This window comes from Crocodylus porosus, unplaced genomic scaffold (genome assembly GCF_001723895.1).
Source record: "Crocodylus porosus isolate Cpor-Errol unplaced genomic scaffold, CroPor_comp1, whole genome shotgun sequence".
NCBI classification, from domain to species: Eukaryota; Metazoa; Chordata; order Crocodylia; family Crocodylidae; genus Crocodylus; species Crocodylus porosus.
This window is the reverse complement of record NW_017728910.1, coordinates 15034848-15056499: the sequence shown is the minus strand read 5'-3', so window position 1 is coordinate 15056499 and position 21652 is coordinate 15034848. Positions and strand designations below refer to the sequence as shown.

General features: G+C 42.2%; 1 protein-coding gene across 1 annotated transcript in view; it reads right to left on the bottom strand.

Annotated features, from left to right (window-relative positions):
- The window catches only part of FNDC3B (fibronectin type III domain containing 3B), a 307284-nt gene that overhangs the window by 38153 nt on the left and 247479 nt on the right, over positions 1-21652 (bottom strand). Inside the window, exon 23 of the mRNA XM_019532737.1 lies at positions 7272-7484. Coding sequence (XP_019388282.1) covers positions 7272-7484 — 213 coding nt within the window. The remainder of the gene's footprint in view (positions 1-7271; positions 7485-21652) is intronic.

Below are 21652 nucleotides of genomic sequence, written 5' to 3'. Positions count from 1 at the left end.
TTGAAAGAATGCTGAGACTAGAGAATAACCATGAGGTCTGCCCACATCCACCAGCGTGCTCTCTGTATGTGGACAGATGTTAACTGGTTAGCTACACTGGCATAAGCTTTCTGATATATCTGTGGCCCCCTCTACATGTGCAGATAAAGGTACAATTCGGATGCATGAATTGTGGGATCGTACATTAGATGCAATTGTGCCTTATTGCCGGTGAAACAGAAGCCTCATCATGGGCTCACACCGCATTGGCAGGAAGCAGGCTCCCACATGTGCACCTGGGACAGTTGCATACCTGACAGGGCTCTCAGTCCCAGCTGCACTGCACCAAGAGCCCCATCAGGCACAAGACTCTTGGTCTTGGTTGCACATGTGGGCAAAGGCATTTCACACACATCCAACCTTGGGGATTGCAGTACCTGTGATCCCCCAGGCCCAGGGGTTTTGCCCTGGGCATGGTGCAACCCTTTGGCTGAGAGCCCTGTCACAGTGGTGGGAGACCCTGCTACATATGAAAATTAAAGCTCAAAAGCAACTTGCTACATAGTATGCATTTTTGAGGTCTAACTTTATAGTTGGTTGAAGCTTTTTATCATGCGATAAATACTTTGCACATGTAGCTGCTCTTAAGGTAACTGAACAATTAAACAGTTAATTTCACAACGCCTGTAGAGGGGGCCTGTAATAGGAGTCATCTGTGCCAGCAGAAGTGGATCAAAACTGGTGCAATATTAAACTCGTTTCCTTATGTTTTAAAGTTACAGCTATTTAGTTCAATTTCTGTGATTATGAATGTAATAGTTCAATTGAAACAGCTGATGGCAAATTCTCCATCCCCTCCTAAAAGGTTTAAAGTTAGATCTGTTTACAGCCTCTCAGTATATTGGGTTGCTACTCCAAGTAGTGCTTTTGTTAGGCAGAGCAAAAGATTACAATAGCTCTTTTCCCCCCTTCACCACACAAATGGCACTTATTACTACCTCTTCACAAGTCCTACTGCTTTCATTTAAAGTTATGTATAACACAGCATCATCAAAAAATGTTCAGGAGAAGCACCAGCCCACTTGAAGTAAATGGGCAAAACTCCAACTGACTTTAACAGGGGAAGGATTTGGCCATAGACCAATTTCCACGATGAAGCATGTCTCTTTTGTGAAACATCTAGATTCCAGGCCCCTTAGCAAAAGAGGTATTTAGACAACAATAACATTTTATTTACAATTATAATTACAGTTGTTAGGTGAATGGTCTTTTATATGGAATTACTCATTTTTCATTTCTTAAAGATTATATATTCATTAGGCAGAGCAAACATACAGTCTAGTTATGCACACCAAAAATAATAGATATGAAACATTTCTGTATGTTTTTTAAATAAATACTACATTATTCTACTTAATGCTCAAGGCTATAACTCATTTATTCATGATATTGCTCACAATAAATTCATTACAATTTACACTATCCATTAATAGCTTATCTTTTAGTTCAAATGGTCATCTGTCTCCTTATAAGTTTACAGACCTTTGTTCCAGAATTTGATCAACATTTTTAACCAATCCTTGCCAATGATTCTCTTTTAAAACATGTCTATATTAGTTTAGAGGTTTTCACTATCTAAACTATCTAAAGGTATAAAATGCACATGTATTGTTTCATATACTACTAGAAAAAAGCACCCAGAGAAATAAGTAAGTGTTCTGCAATTAATGTATTTGCTAATTCTCTTATTTCAACACTAAATCATGTAAGCCTTTTAGGCAACCAGGAAAAAGAATAATTTGCTGTAGGACCAGCTGCAAAAACTAGTAACTGGCAGTAAAAAAAAAAAAAAAAAAAAAAAAAAAAAGATAATCAAAGCACTGCTACAATAAGATTAATTTTTTGGGACTTGGGGTAAAAAAAAAATCTACAGAATTTTGGGAATTCATCAACATAGTGTTCTTGGCATAACTAAGTTAGAGCTGTGCACAAATAAATCAAGTTTATTTTTTTAAAACAAATCTTATATGTCTATATACTTAAAGGCCAACTGCTCCCAATTTCCATGAAGTACTATACTTAGTAAAAGCACACTTTCCCTTATTTCCACTGAAGGCTGACCACAATTTAAAGGACAAGAGACACTAATTTGATCTTCCTAAATGTCACACAATGGACAGTAAATGAGAGATGTAGCAGGCACATTTGTGGTGTGCACACCTTCAACATTAATCAGTGCCAGAAGATTTCCAAGCATCTTGTTTCATCAAGTCTTGCAATCAATGAAACTTTTACTCTATACATCTTACCTCTCATGCTTCATTTTTGCTATGATGTATTTAGAACAATACTTAGTGAACGATGACAAACAAAAGCACTGGTTATTAGTGAATAATAAATATAATTTATTTTTAATGACCATCAAAAACAAGTTTTTACCAAGGCTCAGAATCTGGGCCACCATTTTTTCAGTTTTCGTACCAGTTTTGCTTTCCTACACGTTACTTTATCTGTCAAACCAAATGCTTCAATGACCTTAAATTATTTTGTGCTGGTGACCCTCACAAGCAAGCAATCTCACAGTAAGCAAACTGTATGCAGGCTTGCACTGTGGATGAGAAAGGCATAACACTGAAATCAGGAGTTCCCTTTCAAGCATCCAGGAGACCAATAATAGTTATTTTCCTCTCAGAAGAAGAGGATTTTATGGTTCTGCAGAGGGGACAAGCAGCAGTATTTTTTAAAAGGCTGTTCATGTGAGCAAGTCAATCCCCAGCCTCAGGGGTGTAGGGAACTCTGTCCCATAGCCTCTCCAGAAAAAGTTGTGCCCTATCCTACTTCTGAAAAAGGGGAGAAGCCATACCTTTACAAGTCATTCAAAAAATAGCCTGTCCAACATACAGAGATCCCTTCCTCCCACCACAGATTCAGTATCTATACAGGAAATTATCCCCAGATTTGGCTATTAGTAATCAGTGATGTGGGTGCACAGACTGTAAACCGTGGTCTAGATGTGGAGGCTGAGCCCTGTCTGTGAGTGCAGCCTGGCTCGGTGTGCATGGGCAGTGCCTAGCCAGGCAGTGGGCTACCCGGGCCGACTCGGAGGTGCTGCAGGGGCTTGTGGGTCCACAGTGAGTCCCTGTGGCAGGTGGCTGCTGGGCTCTGGGCCTGTCAGTGCCTCTGTGCCAGCCTGAGTGGCCCGCTGCCTGGCCACCCACTGTGCATGTGCACAAGGCCATGCTGCACTTACTGACTGTGCTCAACCTCCCCATCAGTAAGCCGCAGCCACTGGGGATGGCCCTGCAGCCCAGCCTGGCCCTGATGTGCAGCCGCCTTGGGAATGGGATCACCCTCAGCGTAGGTGAAAGCTGCTCCCTGTACCCAGGGCCGGGCCAGGCAGCACCGCACACAGTCCCCTCCCTGCACTGCGGTGGCAGGGGAGGAGGAGGAGGAGAGGGAAGAGTCCCCCTGCAGCACTGCACAGAGCCACCCTGCCCACCCCACGGTGATGTGGGAGAGAGAGGAGTCCCCCTCTAAGGCTGAGCAGTGCCGTGTGCCCGGGTTGCTCCCAGCTGTCAGGGAGCCGCTGGGGCGGGCAGAGCTCTCCCTTTCTGCTCCTCCCCTGCCACAGGGACTCGGCAGCGCTCCCTCTTCCCCACCCTCTGAACCTGGCAGGCCAAGGTAGGGATTTAAACCCCTCCTCAGTCTTACTCAGGCCTGCTGAAGCCTGACCATGCCCCCTCTCCCCCCCAGCTCCTCAGCTCAGCTTCCCTGTAGAAGGGAAGCACTGCTTTAGTGCCCCTGGCTTCTGGGCCAAGCCACTGCAAGCCGTGCCTGCATTTCCAGAATGAATAGGGAATGTCTGTACACTTGCAAGCCAGTTCTATCTCTGCACATTAGACTAATCTGCAATTCAGTCTTGGGCTTTTTGAATGCCTGTCCCTAGTCTTAGAGCCCCACTGTGCAGCACAGGAACCCAATGGAGCTCAGACTGCACAACATTATTTTTCACATCAGCACACCCCATTGTGAGTGGCATCTGGCAGTTAAGGGACAGACCTTATTTTATGGGTGGAGTTTAGGAAACAGTTACTGCTTCCCCTAGCTGAGGGCTGCTTATATTGGACCAGATATGGGCTGTCATTTCTGTTCATCAGGAATGATATCTTCCCTCAGCTTGCCAATCTTTTTCATCTGTCGGAGGGATTTTGCTCTCCTCACCATGGGGCAACTCACTGTGGGGGAGCATCATTAGGTGATGAATATAGGCAGCTTGTCAGGAATGGAAAGCTCTGACAGCCGTCAGAACCGACAGTACAGCAATGCTCGGTTGCATTGCATCTATGTTGGCCGACAACTGATCCAGGCTGAGGGCTTAGCCTCACTCATTTCAGATGTCAGATGAAAAAATTGCCACATCCCCCCCATCAACCTGCCCAAATCAATCAAAGCATTTTGGTGCAAAGGACCAGAGTAATTTTCACTTAGTTGGGAAGAAATAATCGGTTTAACTTTCTCCAGCGCAGACAAGGCTTGAGTAAATCCTGTAGCAACTAGAAAGCCCCCCACACAGAAGCTATCACAGAGCCTGAGACTGTAGGATTAAAAAAACCTCACCACACAAGAAGGAGCAGTGCAGGCAGTACCACAGTGACCATTTGCAGTGGGAGGGATCAATAGAGGGAACAGGACCTGAAAACCTTTCTTCTCATTCTCCCTGCTGCCAGGGGACTATCATGCATTTTATTCTTACAGAGCAACTTCTTATTTCTCTTATATAGGAACAGATTTAAAACAAGCTGGAAGATGATAATCCTTTTACCTGCAGTGCTACATCAAAGGAAACAAAAGCAGCCTGCTAGACACCACTTCCTTCACTGCCTACTTGACTGCACACTGCTGCAGGTGATGGACTGCTGCCACGCACTGTGAAGCTGCCCCATCATCAGACACAGATTCAAAGGGGCATCTGTAGTCCCCTTTGTTTATGTAGTGGAAAGCATCAACCATGCTGCCACAGACAGGGAGTAGATGCACACTTTCACAAATGGGTTTAATCATTCACAAATGGAACTCCAAAAAAAACAGATCCTGAGCTGACAAAATCAGCATCATGCCATTTCAGCGGATGGAGTCAGTCCGCTTTGAACAAGCTAATTAGTGAAGTCCTGTAAGAATTATCTACTCAAAATGTTTGGGTTTTTTTTAATTAAATTAGTGAAGGGCTGGTGTTATTAACAAATTACGAGCCAGTTGTGGGTAATCTGTGTGTTGTCATACAGATTTATTCATTTTACTAGTCTGTTATGCAGCATTTATATACTGCGTGTCCTGTGCCTTTCCACCATTTCAGAGCCCACTGGTTTTATCCTAGTCACCAGGAAAAACTTCCTGTGGAACATACTGTTTAACACCTAATTCTTCATTTCTTGTTGATGAAGGAAAGTCCCTTACAGACAGGAGACAGCAAGCTAATAATGGACATTTCAGGGAAAGGTAAAGTGCTTAATATTTTTAAACTTCAGTCTTCACAACTATCAGATGACAAATACAGTTAGCATCAAAAACAAGCAGCTTGATACTCAGTCTAAAGCAGGAAAACAACAGGTTAGAAATTAATTTTCAGCAAGGCCTGATGAGATTTATCCTACAGGACTTAAGGAATTGGGCTAAGTAATTGCAGAGACACTGGCTATTATCTTTGTGAGAACTCATGGAGATCAGGTGAAGTTGCAGAAGATTGGACAGAGAGCTATATAGTACCTGCTTTTGAAAATGGAAAAATGAAAACCAAGGGAATTACAAACCAGTCAGTATTGACTTCAATACCTGAAAGATACTGGAGCATATTGTCAAAACTCATTGAGATAAGAAGACAGATCTTGTGAATGGAGGGAAGCAGAGGATGCCATACTTGTCAGCTTCAGTAAAGCTGTTAATATCGTCTCCCACAACATTCTCATAATTAAGCAAATCTGAACTGTGGAGCTGTCACATCCAGCCCATGAAGCTTCACATGGGCCAGGAAATTTGGCAGCAGGGAAGCAGTGGCAATTAATGCCGCCAACCCTCCCCACCTGCCAAATTCCCAGCCCTGCACAACTGGATCAGGGCTGGGCTACCCCCAAACCCCCCCACCTGCACAGCTGGATTGGGCTCACCAGCGGGATCCGGCCAAGAGGTGGACTGGGCACTGCCCATCCAGCCTATGGGGCAAAAAAGGTCAAGCACTGCTGCTCTAGATGACAAAAAAGGGGATGCAGAACTGATTTGATAAACATGGATGACACTGTCCTGAGTGGGGAGCTGGTCTGCATTAGAGGTCACAACATTTTGCAGACAGGGACCCACTTCAACAGAGCTTAGGTCTGAGTGTGGGCCACTTGCAACCTGGCCCATGCTGCTAGATAGTCACTGCTTCCCCTGCAGTGCTATCACCTGCATCTCCCCGCTGCCTGAGCAAAGCTCCCTACTGACAAAATGCTACTGAAGCCCTCTTGGCCCTGTGGGCTAGCTAGAACAGCTCTGCAGGCTGCATCCAGCTGGTGGGCCATAGGTTGCCAACCACTGGACTAACTGACACCTCAAGTCCCTTCCAGCCCTATCTTTCTAGGATTCTTATTCAAGCTCCTAGCTGACATTAAAGGATGCTGGATAAGACGCACAGGAATTACAGGGTAGCTCCAGAGAGAGGCAGCATTTTGCATTGTTTGTCTAATGTCCAAAGAGAAAGAAAATATAAAAGAAATATATAAAAGAAAATAAATACAGACTACGGCACTACCCAGAACTTTCTTTGCTTATTGTGTCATTCACACATTTGTTCGGCTTGTAGCTAGTTTAACAGCACTGCATGCAAATAAAAATGTGTTATCATAATACATAAATACCACTTTGGCAACAATACCACACTACTTTCTCTATTTTATGCTACATCCCAATGAGGGCAAAATAATTACGGTTGTAAAACTAACATACCGAGATTTATGGGGAAAAGTTAGGGCACTTGCTAACTGCGACTATAAACCAATTCTTCAACTGTTTTGACTATAAATTCAATTGTTCCATAACAACAACAGTGTTTGATGAGAGGCAATTATTTAAATTACAGATTAAACTATATATATGGGATAGAGCATTACTGAAGCCACACTACAGCTGTATTTTTATATTCCCATAAGTACAGGATATTCTGGAAAGCAATATTGCCTTGATTGTGATTCACTCTCATAAATGCCTTACAATTCATTCACTTCTCCTGAAATTTAAAGAAAGAACCATGCATCTCTTACCTTTTGTTTCTGTCTTCTATCTGCAAGATATAGACCATGTCATCAGTGGCATGCAGTTTGGAGCTGCTCTCTCCCCATTTCAACTTGAGGCTCTGAGGGCCCGCTGCAGCACACTCTAGCCGAGGAGGTAAGGGGGGCAATGGCCTCGTTTTTGCTTTAATGAAGTGACTAAATGGCCCAGCTCCGATTTCACTGACAGCCTGAATTCTGATCCTGAAATACACAATACAAATAAAGCCTATTTAAAACAGCATGCTTTCAGAGGGCATTTGATCTAAAAAAGCCCGAAAAGGAACAAAAATTGTTTTTGGTTGCCTATGCAAAATTAGTGTAGCATCAGTTCAATACTTTTTTTTATATCCATTCTCAGCCGTCTGTATCTTTCCCATTCAAACTGAAGCACTCCTTAATCTAAAAAGTCCTTTCAGCTCTAACTAGTACAGTCCTCTATGCACCACCACAACACTAAGATCCAACCTTTGCAAAACTTTTGTTTGCATTGAATAGCACCTGACATCTGGAACCTGCCCACTGAGGTCAATGGAACTAATCTTGACAGAAAGATACCATACAATGGGCACATCTACATATGCCCCTATGGCACCATTATTACTGCGCTGACATTTAGTACTTCCTCTTGGAAGTACTAAATGACAGTGCAGTAACAGCCTCTACTGCACCATACCGACAGCACACAGTTATTTTTAGCCGCTACATCTCTGTAGCAATACGGCAACATAGCTGTGGCATCATGGTTTGTGCCTGCTTATGCTACAGTGACAGAGTCTTGTGCAGATGTGCCCAAAGTGGAGTAGTGGAGTCGCAACCTAATTTTTATATTTTTGGCTCTTTTCCATTTAAGGCTACCCTAAAATCAGAGCAAGCAGTACTTTACTTGAAGAACAGTCAGGTTTTTTCATTAGGGCTACTTACAGAGTAAGATACTGCTCAGTGCCAGTAAGAATTTAGCTTGTGGCAATTTGGGAAGCATACAATATTAACAGCCTTCAAGACAAAAGCCTAGTTTTCAGCCACAAAATGTAGACAATTGCTGAATATGCATCCTCACTATGAGGAATGGAGGGTCAAACACAAGCCAAGTTTAGGAAAACATTTCTCACTGAAATATGTTGGAAATAATAAAATGCAACAGCTTTTTTTTAGGTTAAAAGTCACTAGGAGCAAGTTATAAACTTACCCAAGGGTATAATTGTCATAAGAAGAAACATATAGCCGTTCCTATGACTCCAGCTGACTTCCTGCCCCTAGGGCAGGGGGCTGGACTCGATGATCTCCCGAGGTCCCTTCCAGACCTAACGTCTATGAAGTCTATGAAATCTATATAGTGAGCGATAAGCGATTCTAATCGTTTTCAAGACTGTAGGTTAGGTATTAGCTCTATTATCTAAACCAAAATACTGAAATCCATCTTCTTCCTTCTCTCCCTTCCCCACCCAATGATATCCAGTTGTTTATACTTGTGAAAGAACATCTCCTTTCGGTCAAACTAAATTAATCTTAAAAAGCAAGGATCACTCATAATGGGACTTTCCATCATGACCAAAGGACTAAAAGACTGCCCCTACAAGATGACTGTGCTGCCATGACACTCCAGAACACATGGATTCAGCTAATGCAAAAAGACATACATTCTGGAAGCAGGAATTGGAACTTACACTGTATCTGACACTTACTAAGAAGCTAACAAAAAAAAGTTAAGCAGAACTCTAGTAGTAGTTAGACAGATTGTCAATTAAACCTGCCAGTGTTGCCTGCCCCCTGAATTCCATCTGATTAACATTTTCCATCAAAGCTTAGGTATAACCTCACACAAGAACCACTCTTAAAAAAAAATTAGAGGGACAGAAAAACCTTCCTGAGCCACCCGAATCAAAATGAATAGCACTGGGGAGTAAGAGAAAGCCTAATGCACTCTGCGGCCATACATGGTAACATCTGGAAAGCAACTGAGGTGGGTTTCTGCACGCTACAGTTGTACTAAGTAGAGCAATCATGACTGTCTGTTATTGTCATGTTAGTTATTCACTTTCATGTGCCTCAGTTTAATTAGTTATATGATGGGGATATCACTATTATGTAACAAAACGTGAAAATTAATATTTGAGACCCTTGAATTTAAAAGCCCCATCTCTGGAGCAAATATTAACACTGCAGAGAGCCAGACATAGTCAAGTCACTGCAACAAGTCAGATGTAGGCTTCAAAAAGCTGTTTAATCAATGCAGAAAAAAGAAAACCTACTGGGCTAACAAAATAGTTATGTTTTAGCATACATTGGCATAGTTTAGATGGCTGGACAAATGCCATCTGCTTGGAAAAAAGTTGTGTGTGGCAGTCTAAATAGTTTCTCATGGGAAAAGAGTCTCTGAAAGAGACACTGCTTCTTCTCAAAACTACCAGCCATCAAGAAAGCCAGTAACCACCAACAGAAAAACAGCCTCTTACAGAACTGTAACGACTCACTAGAAAAAAAGCTGGAACTAAATGTAACTAATCTCTGCTCGACAATCACTTACTTTGATTAAAGACATGTAAAAACAACAAATTAAACTTTCAAGGGATTTCTGTCTGAGAGGGGACATGGCAGTACTGTCATTATAAAAATCAAGAGAAAAATCATATCAAGTGTAAGGTGCAGGGGGAACAGAACACAAGAAACAAGACACCTTAATTCTCAAGGTAAAAAAGGTCGAAACCCTTAATATATACATCAGTAAAGAGAAACCCTCACTCGCAAGCAGGAGCAGATGTTACTCCATGTATAATATCTATTTGGAGCATTATGCAAGGATTTCTATGGGTTTGACCCTTAGCTTACAATCTAGGCCAACAGTACTCTATCTTTTTGATCCTGAGGCCTAGTACAGAAAATTGTAGCACAAAACCAGAAGTTGAGTACTGTAGCCACCTTTATGACAGGTGGAGGCAGCGGTTAGTGCTGTAGCAAGGAAGTTTTGCATCTGGACCAAAGCCCGCAGAGGTAGCCTGCCCTTGCCCCATGCACAGATCCAAGGGGGCACATGCCCCGCCCCCACACACACACCATGCTTGCCCAAGAGTGCATGCAGTGGCGAGAGCCACCCTCCCTCCATCCCTGTGCCCCCTCCCCACCAAACGAGCCGTTCACAGCTCCATCCCACACCCTGCCTCAGCTGGGGCAGCGCCTGTTGGTGCCACTTTGCTTCGGCGCCCAGGGCAGTCGGCCTGCTTGCACATCCCCCGTTTGCTACAGCACTGGCAGTGGTTATAAGCTTAGGTCTAGTACCATGTGAATGCAGCCACGCTTCTCATTCAGGAAGTACCTAATCTAGCTCTGCATGGTTAATGCTGCATGGCACTGTCTATGGCAGGGGTGGGCAATTATTTTGGGCAGAGGGCCGCTTGCTGAGTTTTGGCAGGCCATGGAGGGCTGCATGACAGGCAGCCAGAAGCAGATAAATATTAATTTTCTAAATTTTTGGGGCCCCGCGGGGCAGACAGAATGGCCTGGCAGGCCGCATCCAGCCTCCGGGGCACATTTTGCCCATTCCTGGTCTATGGGTAGAAATGCACATACATAGTATGTTTGGAATGGTTTCAAATGGGGAACATTTGACAGCAGCTGGTAGATTGTAACTTATGTGCAGACAAGCTACAAATGTAGCAAAACTGCTCCAACTTTCATGGATGATGAAGCAACCTTAAAGTTTTATCGTTCCTAGCTTACCTGCATGTAATAATTAGAACATAACAGTGCTGCCGTTTTGAAATGACTTCAAACATACCTGTGGCCATACCCTATGTCAGCTCTAAGGGGAGAACCTCCCAAATTACCGCAGCTAATTAGTTATGCCTCTCAGAGAAATGCACTTAAATCCTGAAGTATTTCTTTCTGTACCAGTGACATATATTTTAAGACCCCCTCCATTTTACTGATGGGACATCAAATACTAATAAGTTAAATGACTTGCCAAAGGGAAAACAAAACACAGACAGAATTATAATATGGGATTTACTATTTCCCCAAGACGTGCTCTCTCCACAGCTTCTCACTAGGCAGTCATACATAGACAACCTTGCATTTCTTTGTAAACATGTTATTTCTCATTTTCTGTGATACAGCAATACATGGCATTTGTTTTGGCTGGAAGAATTAATGACAAACATTATGCTTTACTAAAGAAACATACTACCTTCCATGCATCGGTGTAAGTCCTACTGACTCAAACAGAAATTACACGTCTTATTAGGAGTGACATAAACACCTAAATAAATATTAAACATGCTAAGAAAATGTTCAAATCCCTGCTTTCCAATGCAGCATTGTAAATATATAAGAACATGCCTGATGCAAAGAGAATGCCAAACTCTACCCCCATATTCACTTCTGAACCCTCCCTTCCCTTTCTCCATACCCATTTACATGACAGCTGAATTTGGTTTTGAGCCTTTTCCTATGCAGAGTTATAGAATCAATCCAGCAAGGTATCAATGTTTTTAGAGTCTGGGCACTCAGAATTAATTGGCATCTTTACTGTTTATGTGGATATTCTAAATAAGACAAAAATAAACATACTGCATATTTACTGTGCTGCTTCATTTGTGTATTTTAAATCTGTCCTTTGCTGAAATGAATGTTCCATTGCGTAAGCCACTAAAAGATGGTCGAGAAGAAAGTGAAGAAAATGTGCCAGAGGAATATTTTATTTCTTATTCAAGTGTCTCATTACTGTTTTAAAAATGCAGTGTTTCTGACCAGTGCTCATAATATTCATAAATGTTCTGTTGCTATTCAAAATGCGTTTAAAAAGTGGGCAGCTTAAGCCTCAGAAATATTATTTCCATATCCTTTCACTTTGTATTTCAGGACAGGAGTTTAAATTAATAGGCCACAAACTGTATATCAAACCTTTACGTCTAAAGGCCTGTTTTTTTACACAACCATAATAAAGAAAAGCTGATCAACCACAGTCACCCTCCATACACCAGTAGTGGTGCGCAAGATGCACGCACACATAGGGAAGTGAGAAGACTGGTGAAACCCACACTCAGCCTTGAAAATAAAAGGCATTTTCCCAAATGAATGACCTGGAATGGCAATAGCTGGTAGCTTAAGTCTACCAAATTTGAACTTGTTGGACAGGTCCTCATAGATTATACCAAGGGGTTTTTTTTTTCCCAAAACGTTACTGTCCTCATTAGAAGCCAGTACTTGCAACTTCTGGATCAATGTAGTGATGGACATGGGCTTCCTTTCATGCCCATACTTATGTAATAAGAGGCAGACTGCCAAGGACCTTTGAGAAGGTGCATATGAGGAAGTGAGGGCTCATGGGTTTCTTTTTTCTGTCTAAGTCCTATTTCGTTATTATTATTTGTGTGAAGACGGGCAGAAGAAAGGAAAGACTTAGACTAACCGGTTCAGAGAGGCACAAGGTTTCATAACCTACTTTGTCAGATGCTATGAAATGCTACCTTCTGCCTACCTTTAGATTAACATAACTAATTACCTCTCTGCTTTTGTATTAAGATAAAACCTAGAAGCCAGGAACCCATTGTGCTAGGTGCTGTACAAACATATGACAAAGAGTCCCTTATCCAAACAGCTTGCTATGTAGCCTAAATAGTCCTTTGGGGGACAAAATGTGCATTGACAGCTTTACCAGGCTCAAAGCTCTATTCTACCTAAAATATTTACGTGGCCCCCATTACTGAAGAACATGACTGAGCGCAACACAACCATCAGATGCATTTATCCTTACAACTCCCCTGTGAGGCACCACTGTTTCCATTTTACAGGTGGGAAATCGAAGCAAGGAATGATTTAATGATTTGCCCAGGATCATGCAGGAAAGCCTGTAGAGGAGCTGGGAACTAAACTCCTGCCTCCCAACACAAGCCTGGGGCTAGCACTAGATCATTTTTCCTTAACTGTATATGCTGAACTTTCCACCGTCAGGCCACTTCCAAAAGCCCACTGGAGCAATGGGGAGTCTTGATTTAAGTTGGTTTTGTCCAAGGGCCTTAGAGACGTATGACGTTTGTCCTTAGACCAAATTCATATCGAAACAAAGGAGAAAGAGAAGCATAGTCTGTACAAGATGCTTCATGGATAAATCTGATTGAACTACAACCACAAACATTTTCAAAATAATCGTGGGCTCATTTGTGACCACCAACTCCAATCCTGCAGACCATTACTTAAGGAATGGACAATCATAGGAAGTAGGGTACTCATGGGTTGATAGCGTCTTTCTGGCAGTGCTCACATGAACAGTGAGCGATAGCTAAACTACAGTAACTTAGCCTCAGTAAAAGGTTCCTCTAGGTTTTATTCCTCCATTAAACCTGTTCCAAAGCCCATAGCAATGAACTGGAGTCTTGATTTCAGCTGGTTTTGTCCAAGGCTCTACGAGATACAGGTTTTTCATTAAGGACGAGTTACGGAGGTTAAGTACATGCACTTGCCAAAGAGCAGTTTGGGCAGTCACTAAAGAGCAGCTAATGTGCAGAAATAACCTGCTCCCTTTTAACTAGATGTAATTTGTTTTTTGTTCATACCCCCAGGTAAAACTGCTTTGGGGACTCTTGAACAAAAGGACTTAATTCTACACTCTAAAATTTATTTTAGCAATTTTGTTTTATAAGCTACTAAGAGAGATTTCCATGAACATCCACACGCATTTTCCCCTCCTCATTTAGAAAGATCTTTACTTGAACATGGTTCTATTTATGTAGATAAGCCTGAGCAAAATGTAATGTAAATCATCATATTATAACAAACATGACTATAGCTGCTCAGAATGATAGCTTACAGGAAAACAAAACACTCCTCAACAAGTCTATCAAGTTGTCCGGGGGGGATGAAATAGTACAGCAGAGAATGACGGAGAAATAGTAGGACAGCACTTGAGAACAAAGTGTATTGAATAGAAAAATAATATAATTGGTTCCCTCACATTCAATACATATAAAAATGTGTTTTTCACAGTTTTCAGCTGGTACATTGTGTCATATCTAGTTACACTCACAGGAAAAAAGAAGTAGAGGAAGTTGCTTTGGCAGAAATTATACCTTTATTGGATAAAAACATTCAGGCTTGTCATTAAGGTATAATGAAGAAGTTATGCATGGTGTTCTATGGTCTCTGATGCAAGCCAGAAGGTGCAATTATAATTGTGTAAAATTATAATTCTGAAGTCTTGAAAATCTATGAATCAAGTGTATAAGCTTTATAAACTGTTGCTATTTAATTCAAAGCCCCCTTTAATTATTGGCTATTCAATAATTGAACTTCAATCAGAATCTTGCTTGGCGAAGTAGTACAAGAAAATAATGCTACTTATGGCTAAAAAAATACTATGAGAAAAAAAACAATGTTTCTGCTGTATCTTTCAGAACTGTACAGCTGTTGCATCATATAACAAGCTAGTCTCTATCATATTAAACACAAGAGTCTAGGACTTAGCTATAAATGGGTCACTAGAGCGAACAGAGCCATCATGTATTGCCTTCTTCAATTAACAAAAAAGCAACCCTCTATTTCTTGAAATCTGCCTATGTGCTTCTGGTGTCAGTGGGATTGCTCATCTTGAGTAACGATTACTTGTAGGAGTAAAGAATTCACAAGATGAGATTTACAAATGAAGAGATTTACTTTTTCAGTATTACTGTCAGTGTCTAGTAATTTTCTTTGGACAATATAAAAGACTCACATTTACCCACTTCTTTTTAGTGGGTACTAAACTAAACTAACTGTTACACCCTGAATTTTCTCAAGAAAATATAAGATGTTCAGGTTTTTTTACAGATTAAAATATAGGATGTAGAATATAAATATACTGCCTGGTTAGCAGAGCTTCATAATGTTGCTGAAGGACGGACACTTTATATATTACTGCAGTTGGCAAAGTCAAAGTTGACCTTTCTATGTTTTTAATGAACAAATTAGTAAATTTGCAATTTAATGCGTTATGGTTAATACAAGCCACCAGTGAGATGCTGGCTCTATTGATGTCTGTGATAAAGAAAACTATTATTTCCATTCTGCAAGGATTTTACCTCGGATGTTACATGGTATTTAACAACAGATCAACTCAGCAGAGGAGGGATGTGTAAAACTCAAGTACTTTTGAAGGTCTCAAGAATCCTTCCTGGGAAAAACTACTTAGAACAGGGCTGTCCAAGTGGCAGCCCATGATTCACTGCCCCCAGGATCCCTCTGATCACAGGTGCCCTCATCATACCAGCTGCTGCTACAGCCTAGGTATCTGGGCTCCTCCTTTCTCTGGCTTTCAGTTCCCACTCCCACCCCAGAGGGAAGGCAGTGTAGCTCAGTGCAGCACGCAGTGCTAGGGAAGCCTGAGGTTAACCAAGGCAAGGGCTGGGGGAGGAAGGCATCCACCAACCCAAGGGTGCTTATAGCTGGGGAGGTGATGGATGGCCATGGCACCCAACGGTGCAGCCCCCAGCCACTAAGTTGGACAGCTCTGACTTATAAGATGATGCGGCCCATCAACCCCTAACATTTTTTACTTCTTCAGTAATGATCTTAATCATAGTGGGAGTAAGAACTAGAAACCTCTATGGGGAATCTCACTCAGTCACAGGGAACGTACGGGCTCACTGATGGGTTCCCCGGAGCTAAGGAGGAGCACAAGAGCTGGCTTCCTGGCTGGAGAGCACACCTTGGAGGGGGAGCTCTTTAGTGCTCCAGCCAGTGGGCTGTGAACACGCGCATGCCCCAACAGCACATCTTTTTTGTAGCGCTACTAAGTGCACCCATAGCTCGGGGGTTAGCAACCTATGGCCCGTGGGACCGTGGAGGGAGGTTTCTGTGGCATTTCAGTGGCAGGGCATTTCTCTGCAGCGGTGGGGAGAAGCGACTGACAGGGTGGGAAGCGGCCTGCACTCAAGAGTTAAGATCTGTTAAAGCAGTCCTTGGCTGGCTCCAAAATGTCAGCCCCTGCCATAGCCTACAGTGTGTCTCTTGATTTCAAAGCAATTTTGGCAGAGAAGGCTGCCCTGACAAACTTGTTGTAATGCAGACAGTTTCATGTTGGGATAGTAGTGGTAGAGGCAGCAGATGGGACTATTTCCAACATATTTTCACTGGGAAACTGCAGCAGTTCTATTGCTTTCTACAATCTTGATATAGTTATTCAGATTAGATTCAGAACAAAAAGAAAGCTATTTAATCCCTGACATCTGTGGGCAACTAGTAGTGCCAGAGGAATTAATACACAAACTTTTGTTTGCAGATCATTATGCTTTTATTGCCCATTCCTAGGAAAATATGCCCATTACTGTGGATCATTGCAGCTGGATGTCTATGCTTTGGATTGACTATTACTGTAAAAAGACAGTGGTACACACACACGCTACCAGATAAAACACCAGTTATCACAGGGGAGGCGCTACAGGTCCATCCCTCCCCAGAGATTACACCCTCACATGAAGTTTACATCAATAAAGTTCCCCCAACAGAATTGCTAAAGCCAGCGCAGCTTTTGGAAGCTTTCCAGACATATAACATTGCAAACAAAAATGAAGTCTAAAAAGGTGGTTTGTCCTGACATCCCTCTTTTATACCTATAAATCCTGGATCATTTAAAGCCAACAGCTAAAGTAGTTAAAATTTCACTGGCTTTCTTAATTAATTTGGCTGTCAAGATAAAAACATAAGCACCTAAACCAGTTTTAGCATCAGGCCCAGCCCTCTCAGTCCACTACAGTTAGTCATCAGTCCAGTCTTTAACCGTATGTTCTGGGGGAGGAAGGGTGGTGGCGTGGAACAGCCACAACACAACCTTGTCTGGATACTTCTATCTTGGGATGACATGTGGCCTCCTTTAACCATGAAGAACAAGATCCATGACATTTAGTTGAGTGAAATACAATCATACATCTAGGCATGATAAATTAGGGTCTCACAGGCTGAGAGACTATATGCTACAAAAGTAAGAAGGACACGATGATGATGATGAATGAGCTCCTCCTGTGATTCTAACAGAGCTAAAGCAATCCTTGGATATAGAGGGAGCAAAATAACACTGAGGAGGAAGAGGGTGTGTATATATTACCTGGTAAAACCAATACTGCATCCAGTTCTGATGCCCAGGCTTCAAAAAGGATGTTGAAAATTTAGAAGTGTTAAAAAGACTACAAGATTGACTAGAAAAACCTACTTTACAGCCAAAGAGTTAAGCAATCCAATGTATTTAGCTTATTATATAAAAGATTAAGAAGTGACTTTGCTGTGATCTGTGATACCTACTTCAGGAGACTTTTAGTAGGGTTCTTTAATGTAGCAGGTCAAAATCCAGTGGCTGAAACTAAGGTTGAACAAACTCATACTGAACAGAAGTGTAATTTTTTTTTTTAAGTGAGGGTGATTAACTTACAACTGAAATAACCAATAAAGAAACATAGTAGGTTTTTCCATCATTTGAAATCTTTAAACAAAGATCAGATGCACTGGTCTTAAAGAGCTGATCTAGCTCAACCAGAAGTTAGGGGCTTGATGCAGGATTGCTGAAATTCAATGACCTGTGAAACTAAATTAAATCATAAAAACCCCATACGGGCCCTAAAATCTATTAATCCAGAATTTGAGGTTAGTTATAACTGAAACAAAACATGAAATTTAAAAAAAAGTGCCATGTTTTCCATCCTGCTAGTTACATGTCTAATGTTGACAGATAAGGACTATTTCTTGCAAGGCACTGTGTGTTCCCAATGCCTTATAAGAGCAAGCTACAGAAGCCTCCACAAGACAACAATGCATTTATTTATGCGAGACAATAATGCCATTTCCTTTTTAAAAGAAAAGTAGTTGTGGGAAGACAACATTATCTGCTAAAATAATTTAAAAAGAAGCCACATTTTCTTTTGTGCCTGAATATTTACAATTACCTATCAATGTTTATTTTTATTCCTGTCTTAACTAGGCCTCCATTCTTGCTTGCACCTTTTCTTCTGAATACATGCAACTTATACAAAGCACCTTGTTGCAGCAATTAAATAATCTACATTCTGGTTACAAAAAAAATGCACGGTAATGAATTATGCCTGTAAAAATGAAGGTTAGTGCATGAAATCTGGCTGTAGTTCTTCAGTAATAACCAAGTGAAACAATGATTTCTATTTATATCGCACAAAAATGTGACTTGCTTTTTTAGATTAGAAGTTCTTATTTCTATTCTTTGTAGAGAAGAACAACATAATATATTACAAGCGCTTTAGGGGTATTCCATTTTACATCTTCTTTCTGTGATAATGGGAAACAAAATATCATACTCATTTAAGCCACCCATTACCATGCAGAGTAAATCTAAATGGTTGACCATGGATTTGCACAGTAAACAAGGGGTATAAAACCATCCATTGAGGTCACAAAATTATCTGGTGCTTAGTGACAAAACACTCTCCTCTAGCTACAAAGAGCTGCACTGAAGAGGAGTAATTTACTCGTAGCTGGCACAACCTATATACGCAAAACCCATAAACAGTTGAACAATGAGAGCCCTTGGAATTGAAAAGTAGTAAAATAAATACTTTTTCCCAGACTGGTACAATCTATATAAGTAATTCAGTGACAAGATAGGTCCGAATCTTCCCAAATCCAATGAGAGGACTGGTCAGAGTGAATGTATAGTGAAGTATCTGCTCATTTCACATGACCAAAGTTATTATCAGCAAAGCATACTTTAAGCAGCTAAGCTTGAGACATTCACAGATCTTCACCTGGCATAATGTGCTGCACATCCTCTTGGATTACATTTGTGCCATCTGTAGTGAAGTTATTCCCCTGTCTAATTAGTTTATATTTTAATACATTGGGCAGTATTGTTTCAATGTATAGGTTTATTTAGTAAGCTAGAGCAATAGCAAAATAGCCATTTATTCCAATTTTAGTTCTGGTAGATTCACATCATCTAAAATTTGGTTTGAAACTTTGGGTTCAAACAAACCTAAAGCACTAACAGCAAAACTCAAACAAAACTAAATAACTGACTTGAAAACTAAGACCAGCTTTAATCATGGTTTGATAACCTCAGAGAACATGCTCAACCTTTGGTTTTGTAATACAACCTAACACCAGGGGACTTCCACTTGCTTTTGCTGTAAGATGGCTTACATGGTTTACTATAACCCTATACCCTACACATCATAAAACAGCCCACTTCACAGCAGCTTCAAGGGATTTGCAAATGGTAATTAAACCATTTCTGCTGCCTGCCCTGCGCTCTATCCTCACTCTGCTGTTCTGCTCCCTGCTCTGCCACTCTGCTTTCCTTATATGCTGCTGTGTTCCCTGCTCCCTCTCTGCCCCCCTCCACAATCTGGTGCATGCCACTCGCAGAGGCTGTGCATGCCACAGGCTGACTACTCCTGGTCTACGTAAATACAGTACACAATATTGTAGGGCTGGGCAAAATGGTGGATCTGGCTGGGGGCAGGACTCCATTTCCCAGAAGCCCCTGCCCACATTGCTGAGGCTGGTTTCTATGGAGACCCCAGTCACAGTGATGCTGTGACAGCGAGGGGTCAGGGTTTCCATGGAGACTGGTTCCAGCAGCGCTGGCAGGGCATGTGGCTGGGCGGGGAGCAGCTCCAGGGCCAGGGCTGGGATCTCACAGGGGTGACAGCATGGTGCGGAGCTGGGGCAGAGCAGCAATCTGCTGCCTGCAGACCCCTGCCCAGGAAGTGCAGGCAGTGGATTGCAGCTCCGCTCCAGCTTTGGACCTCACTGTCGCTGCTGCACGATCCCAGCTCCCTGCTTAGCTGGGTGCCCTGCCAATGCTGCTGGGGCTGGTCTCCATGGAAACCCTGGCCCTGCACTGTCATGGTGCCATTGCTGCTGGGGTCTCCATGGAAACCAGCTGCAAAGATGCAGGCAGGGGCTGCTGGGAAACGGAGTACACTGCGGGCTGGATTTTGCCCACCCCTGGAATAATGGTGGGGGAGGGGGTGATACCCAAGAGCAGAGGAGACCACATAAACTCCTGCGAGACCGTTTCAGGCTGGGCATATGGAAGAATGTCTTTACTGTCCGAGCCCCCGAGGTCTGGAACAGTCTGCCAGCGGAGGCGGTTCAAGCACCTACACTGAACACCTTCAAGAGCAAACTGGATGCTCATCTTGCTGGGATCCTATGACCCCAGCTGACTTCCTGCCCTCTGGGCGGGGGGCTGGACTCAATCTTCTGAGGTCCCTTCCAGCCCTAATGTCTATGAAATCTATGAATTAAAGGAGTACAAAAAAATAGTTTCTCTTGTTGCAATTTTGAGAATTACATCCTACCTACAAACCATGGGCAGCACAACCTGATCTGCCCCTGTATTTTAGCTTTGGTCTCTGGCCTTCCAAGACAGCCTTGAGATATTTTCTGAAAATACAGGACAACTGCTCTGCCATTATATTTTCATACCATTTTTAGAAGCCTAGTCCAACAGCAGTCTTCGTGATCCGTTAGTCTGTGCTTAAAATTTCATTTTTTCATTCACATTAGAAGACATGCAGCCTCCTAGCCTAAAACCAAGTAATTTAATACGGTGCCTTAGGAAAAGTACAGAAGTTAGAACATAAACTTAGACATAGGGCATAAATCACAGTAAGAGTACTATAAAAAGGATGGTATTGTGTAGCTGGCTTGTTGGAGTGGTTTGCTTGGTACTCATAGCTTTTTTATTTGTTTTAGCTATTTCAACAGCTGATTAATCACATAATGAAAAGGAAGACAGCCCAGACCAAGCAGGGATAGTACTTGGGGAAACAAAGCTGCAGATCACAAGAAGTCAACTTTTTTCCATCCTCCATTTGTGTAGTCTCTTAAAATTTGCAAGTGAATTTTGCCAAACAAAAAACTATTGGACAGACAGCCCTAGAAAAAACAAGAAGAAAATTGCACTGTCCTGCCTTTTCTATGGACCACCCAAAGGCCAGGTGTATTCAGTCCACATACTCATTCAATGGTTTTTCTTATTATTGAGACAGTGAAGAAAAACACCAGCCCTAATGGTGATGTCTGTATTATTGACATGGTCCATACAGGATTCCTTTGATGTTGCAAGCTCATTTGATAAAAGTCACTGAGATGCCTTTAGACAGCAATTGTTATTGTCCACTCCAGCTGGATTTGAACTACCTACCTGAAAATGAAAAGTTTCATAGTTTCTAGGGTCGGAAGGGACCCGAGTAGATCATCTAGTCCGACCCCACGCCATGGCAGGAAAGAGTACTGGGGTCAAATGACCCCAGCAAAGTGTACATCTAGCCTCCTCTTAAAAACCCACAGGGTAGGAGCCTGCACCACTTCTCCTGGAAGTTGGTTCCAGATCCTAGCCACCCTGACCGTGAAGTAGCGCCTCCTGATATCCA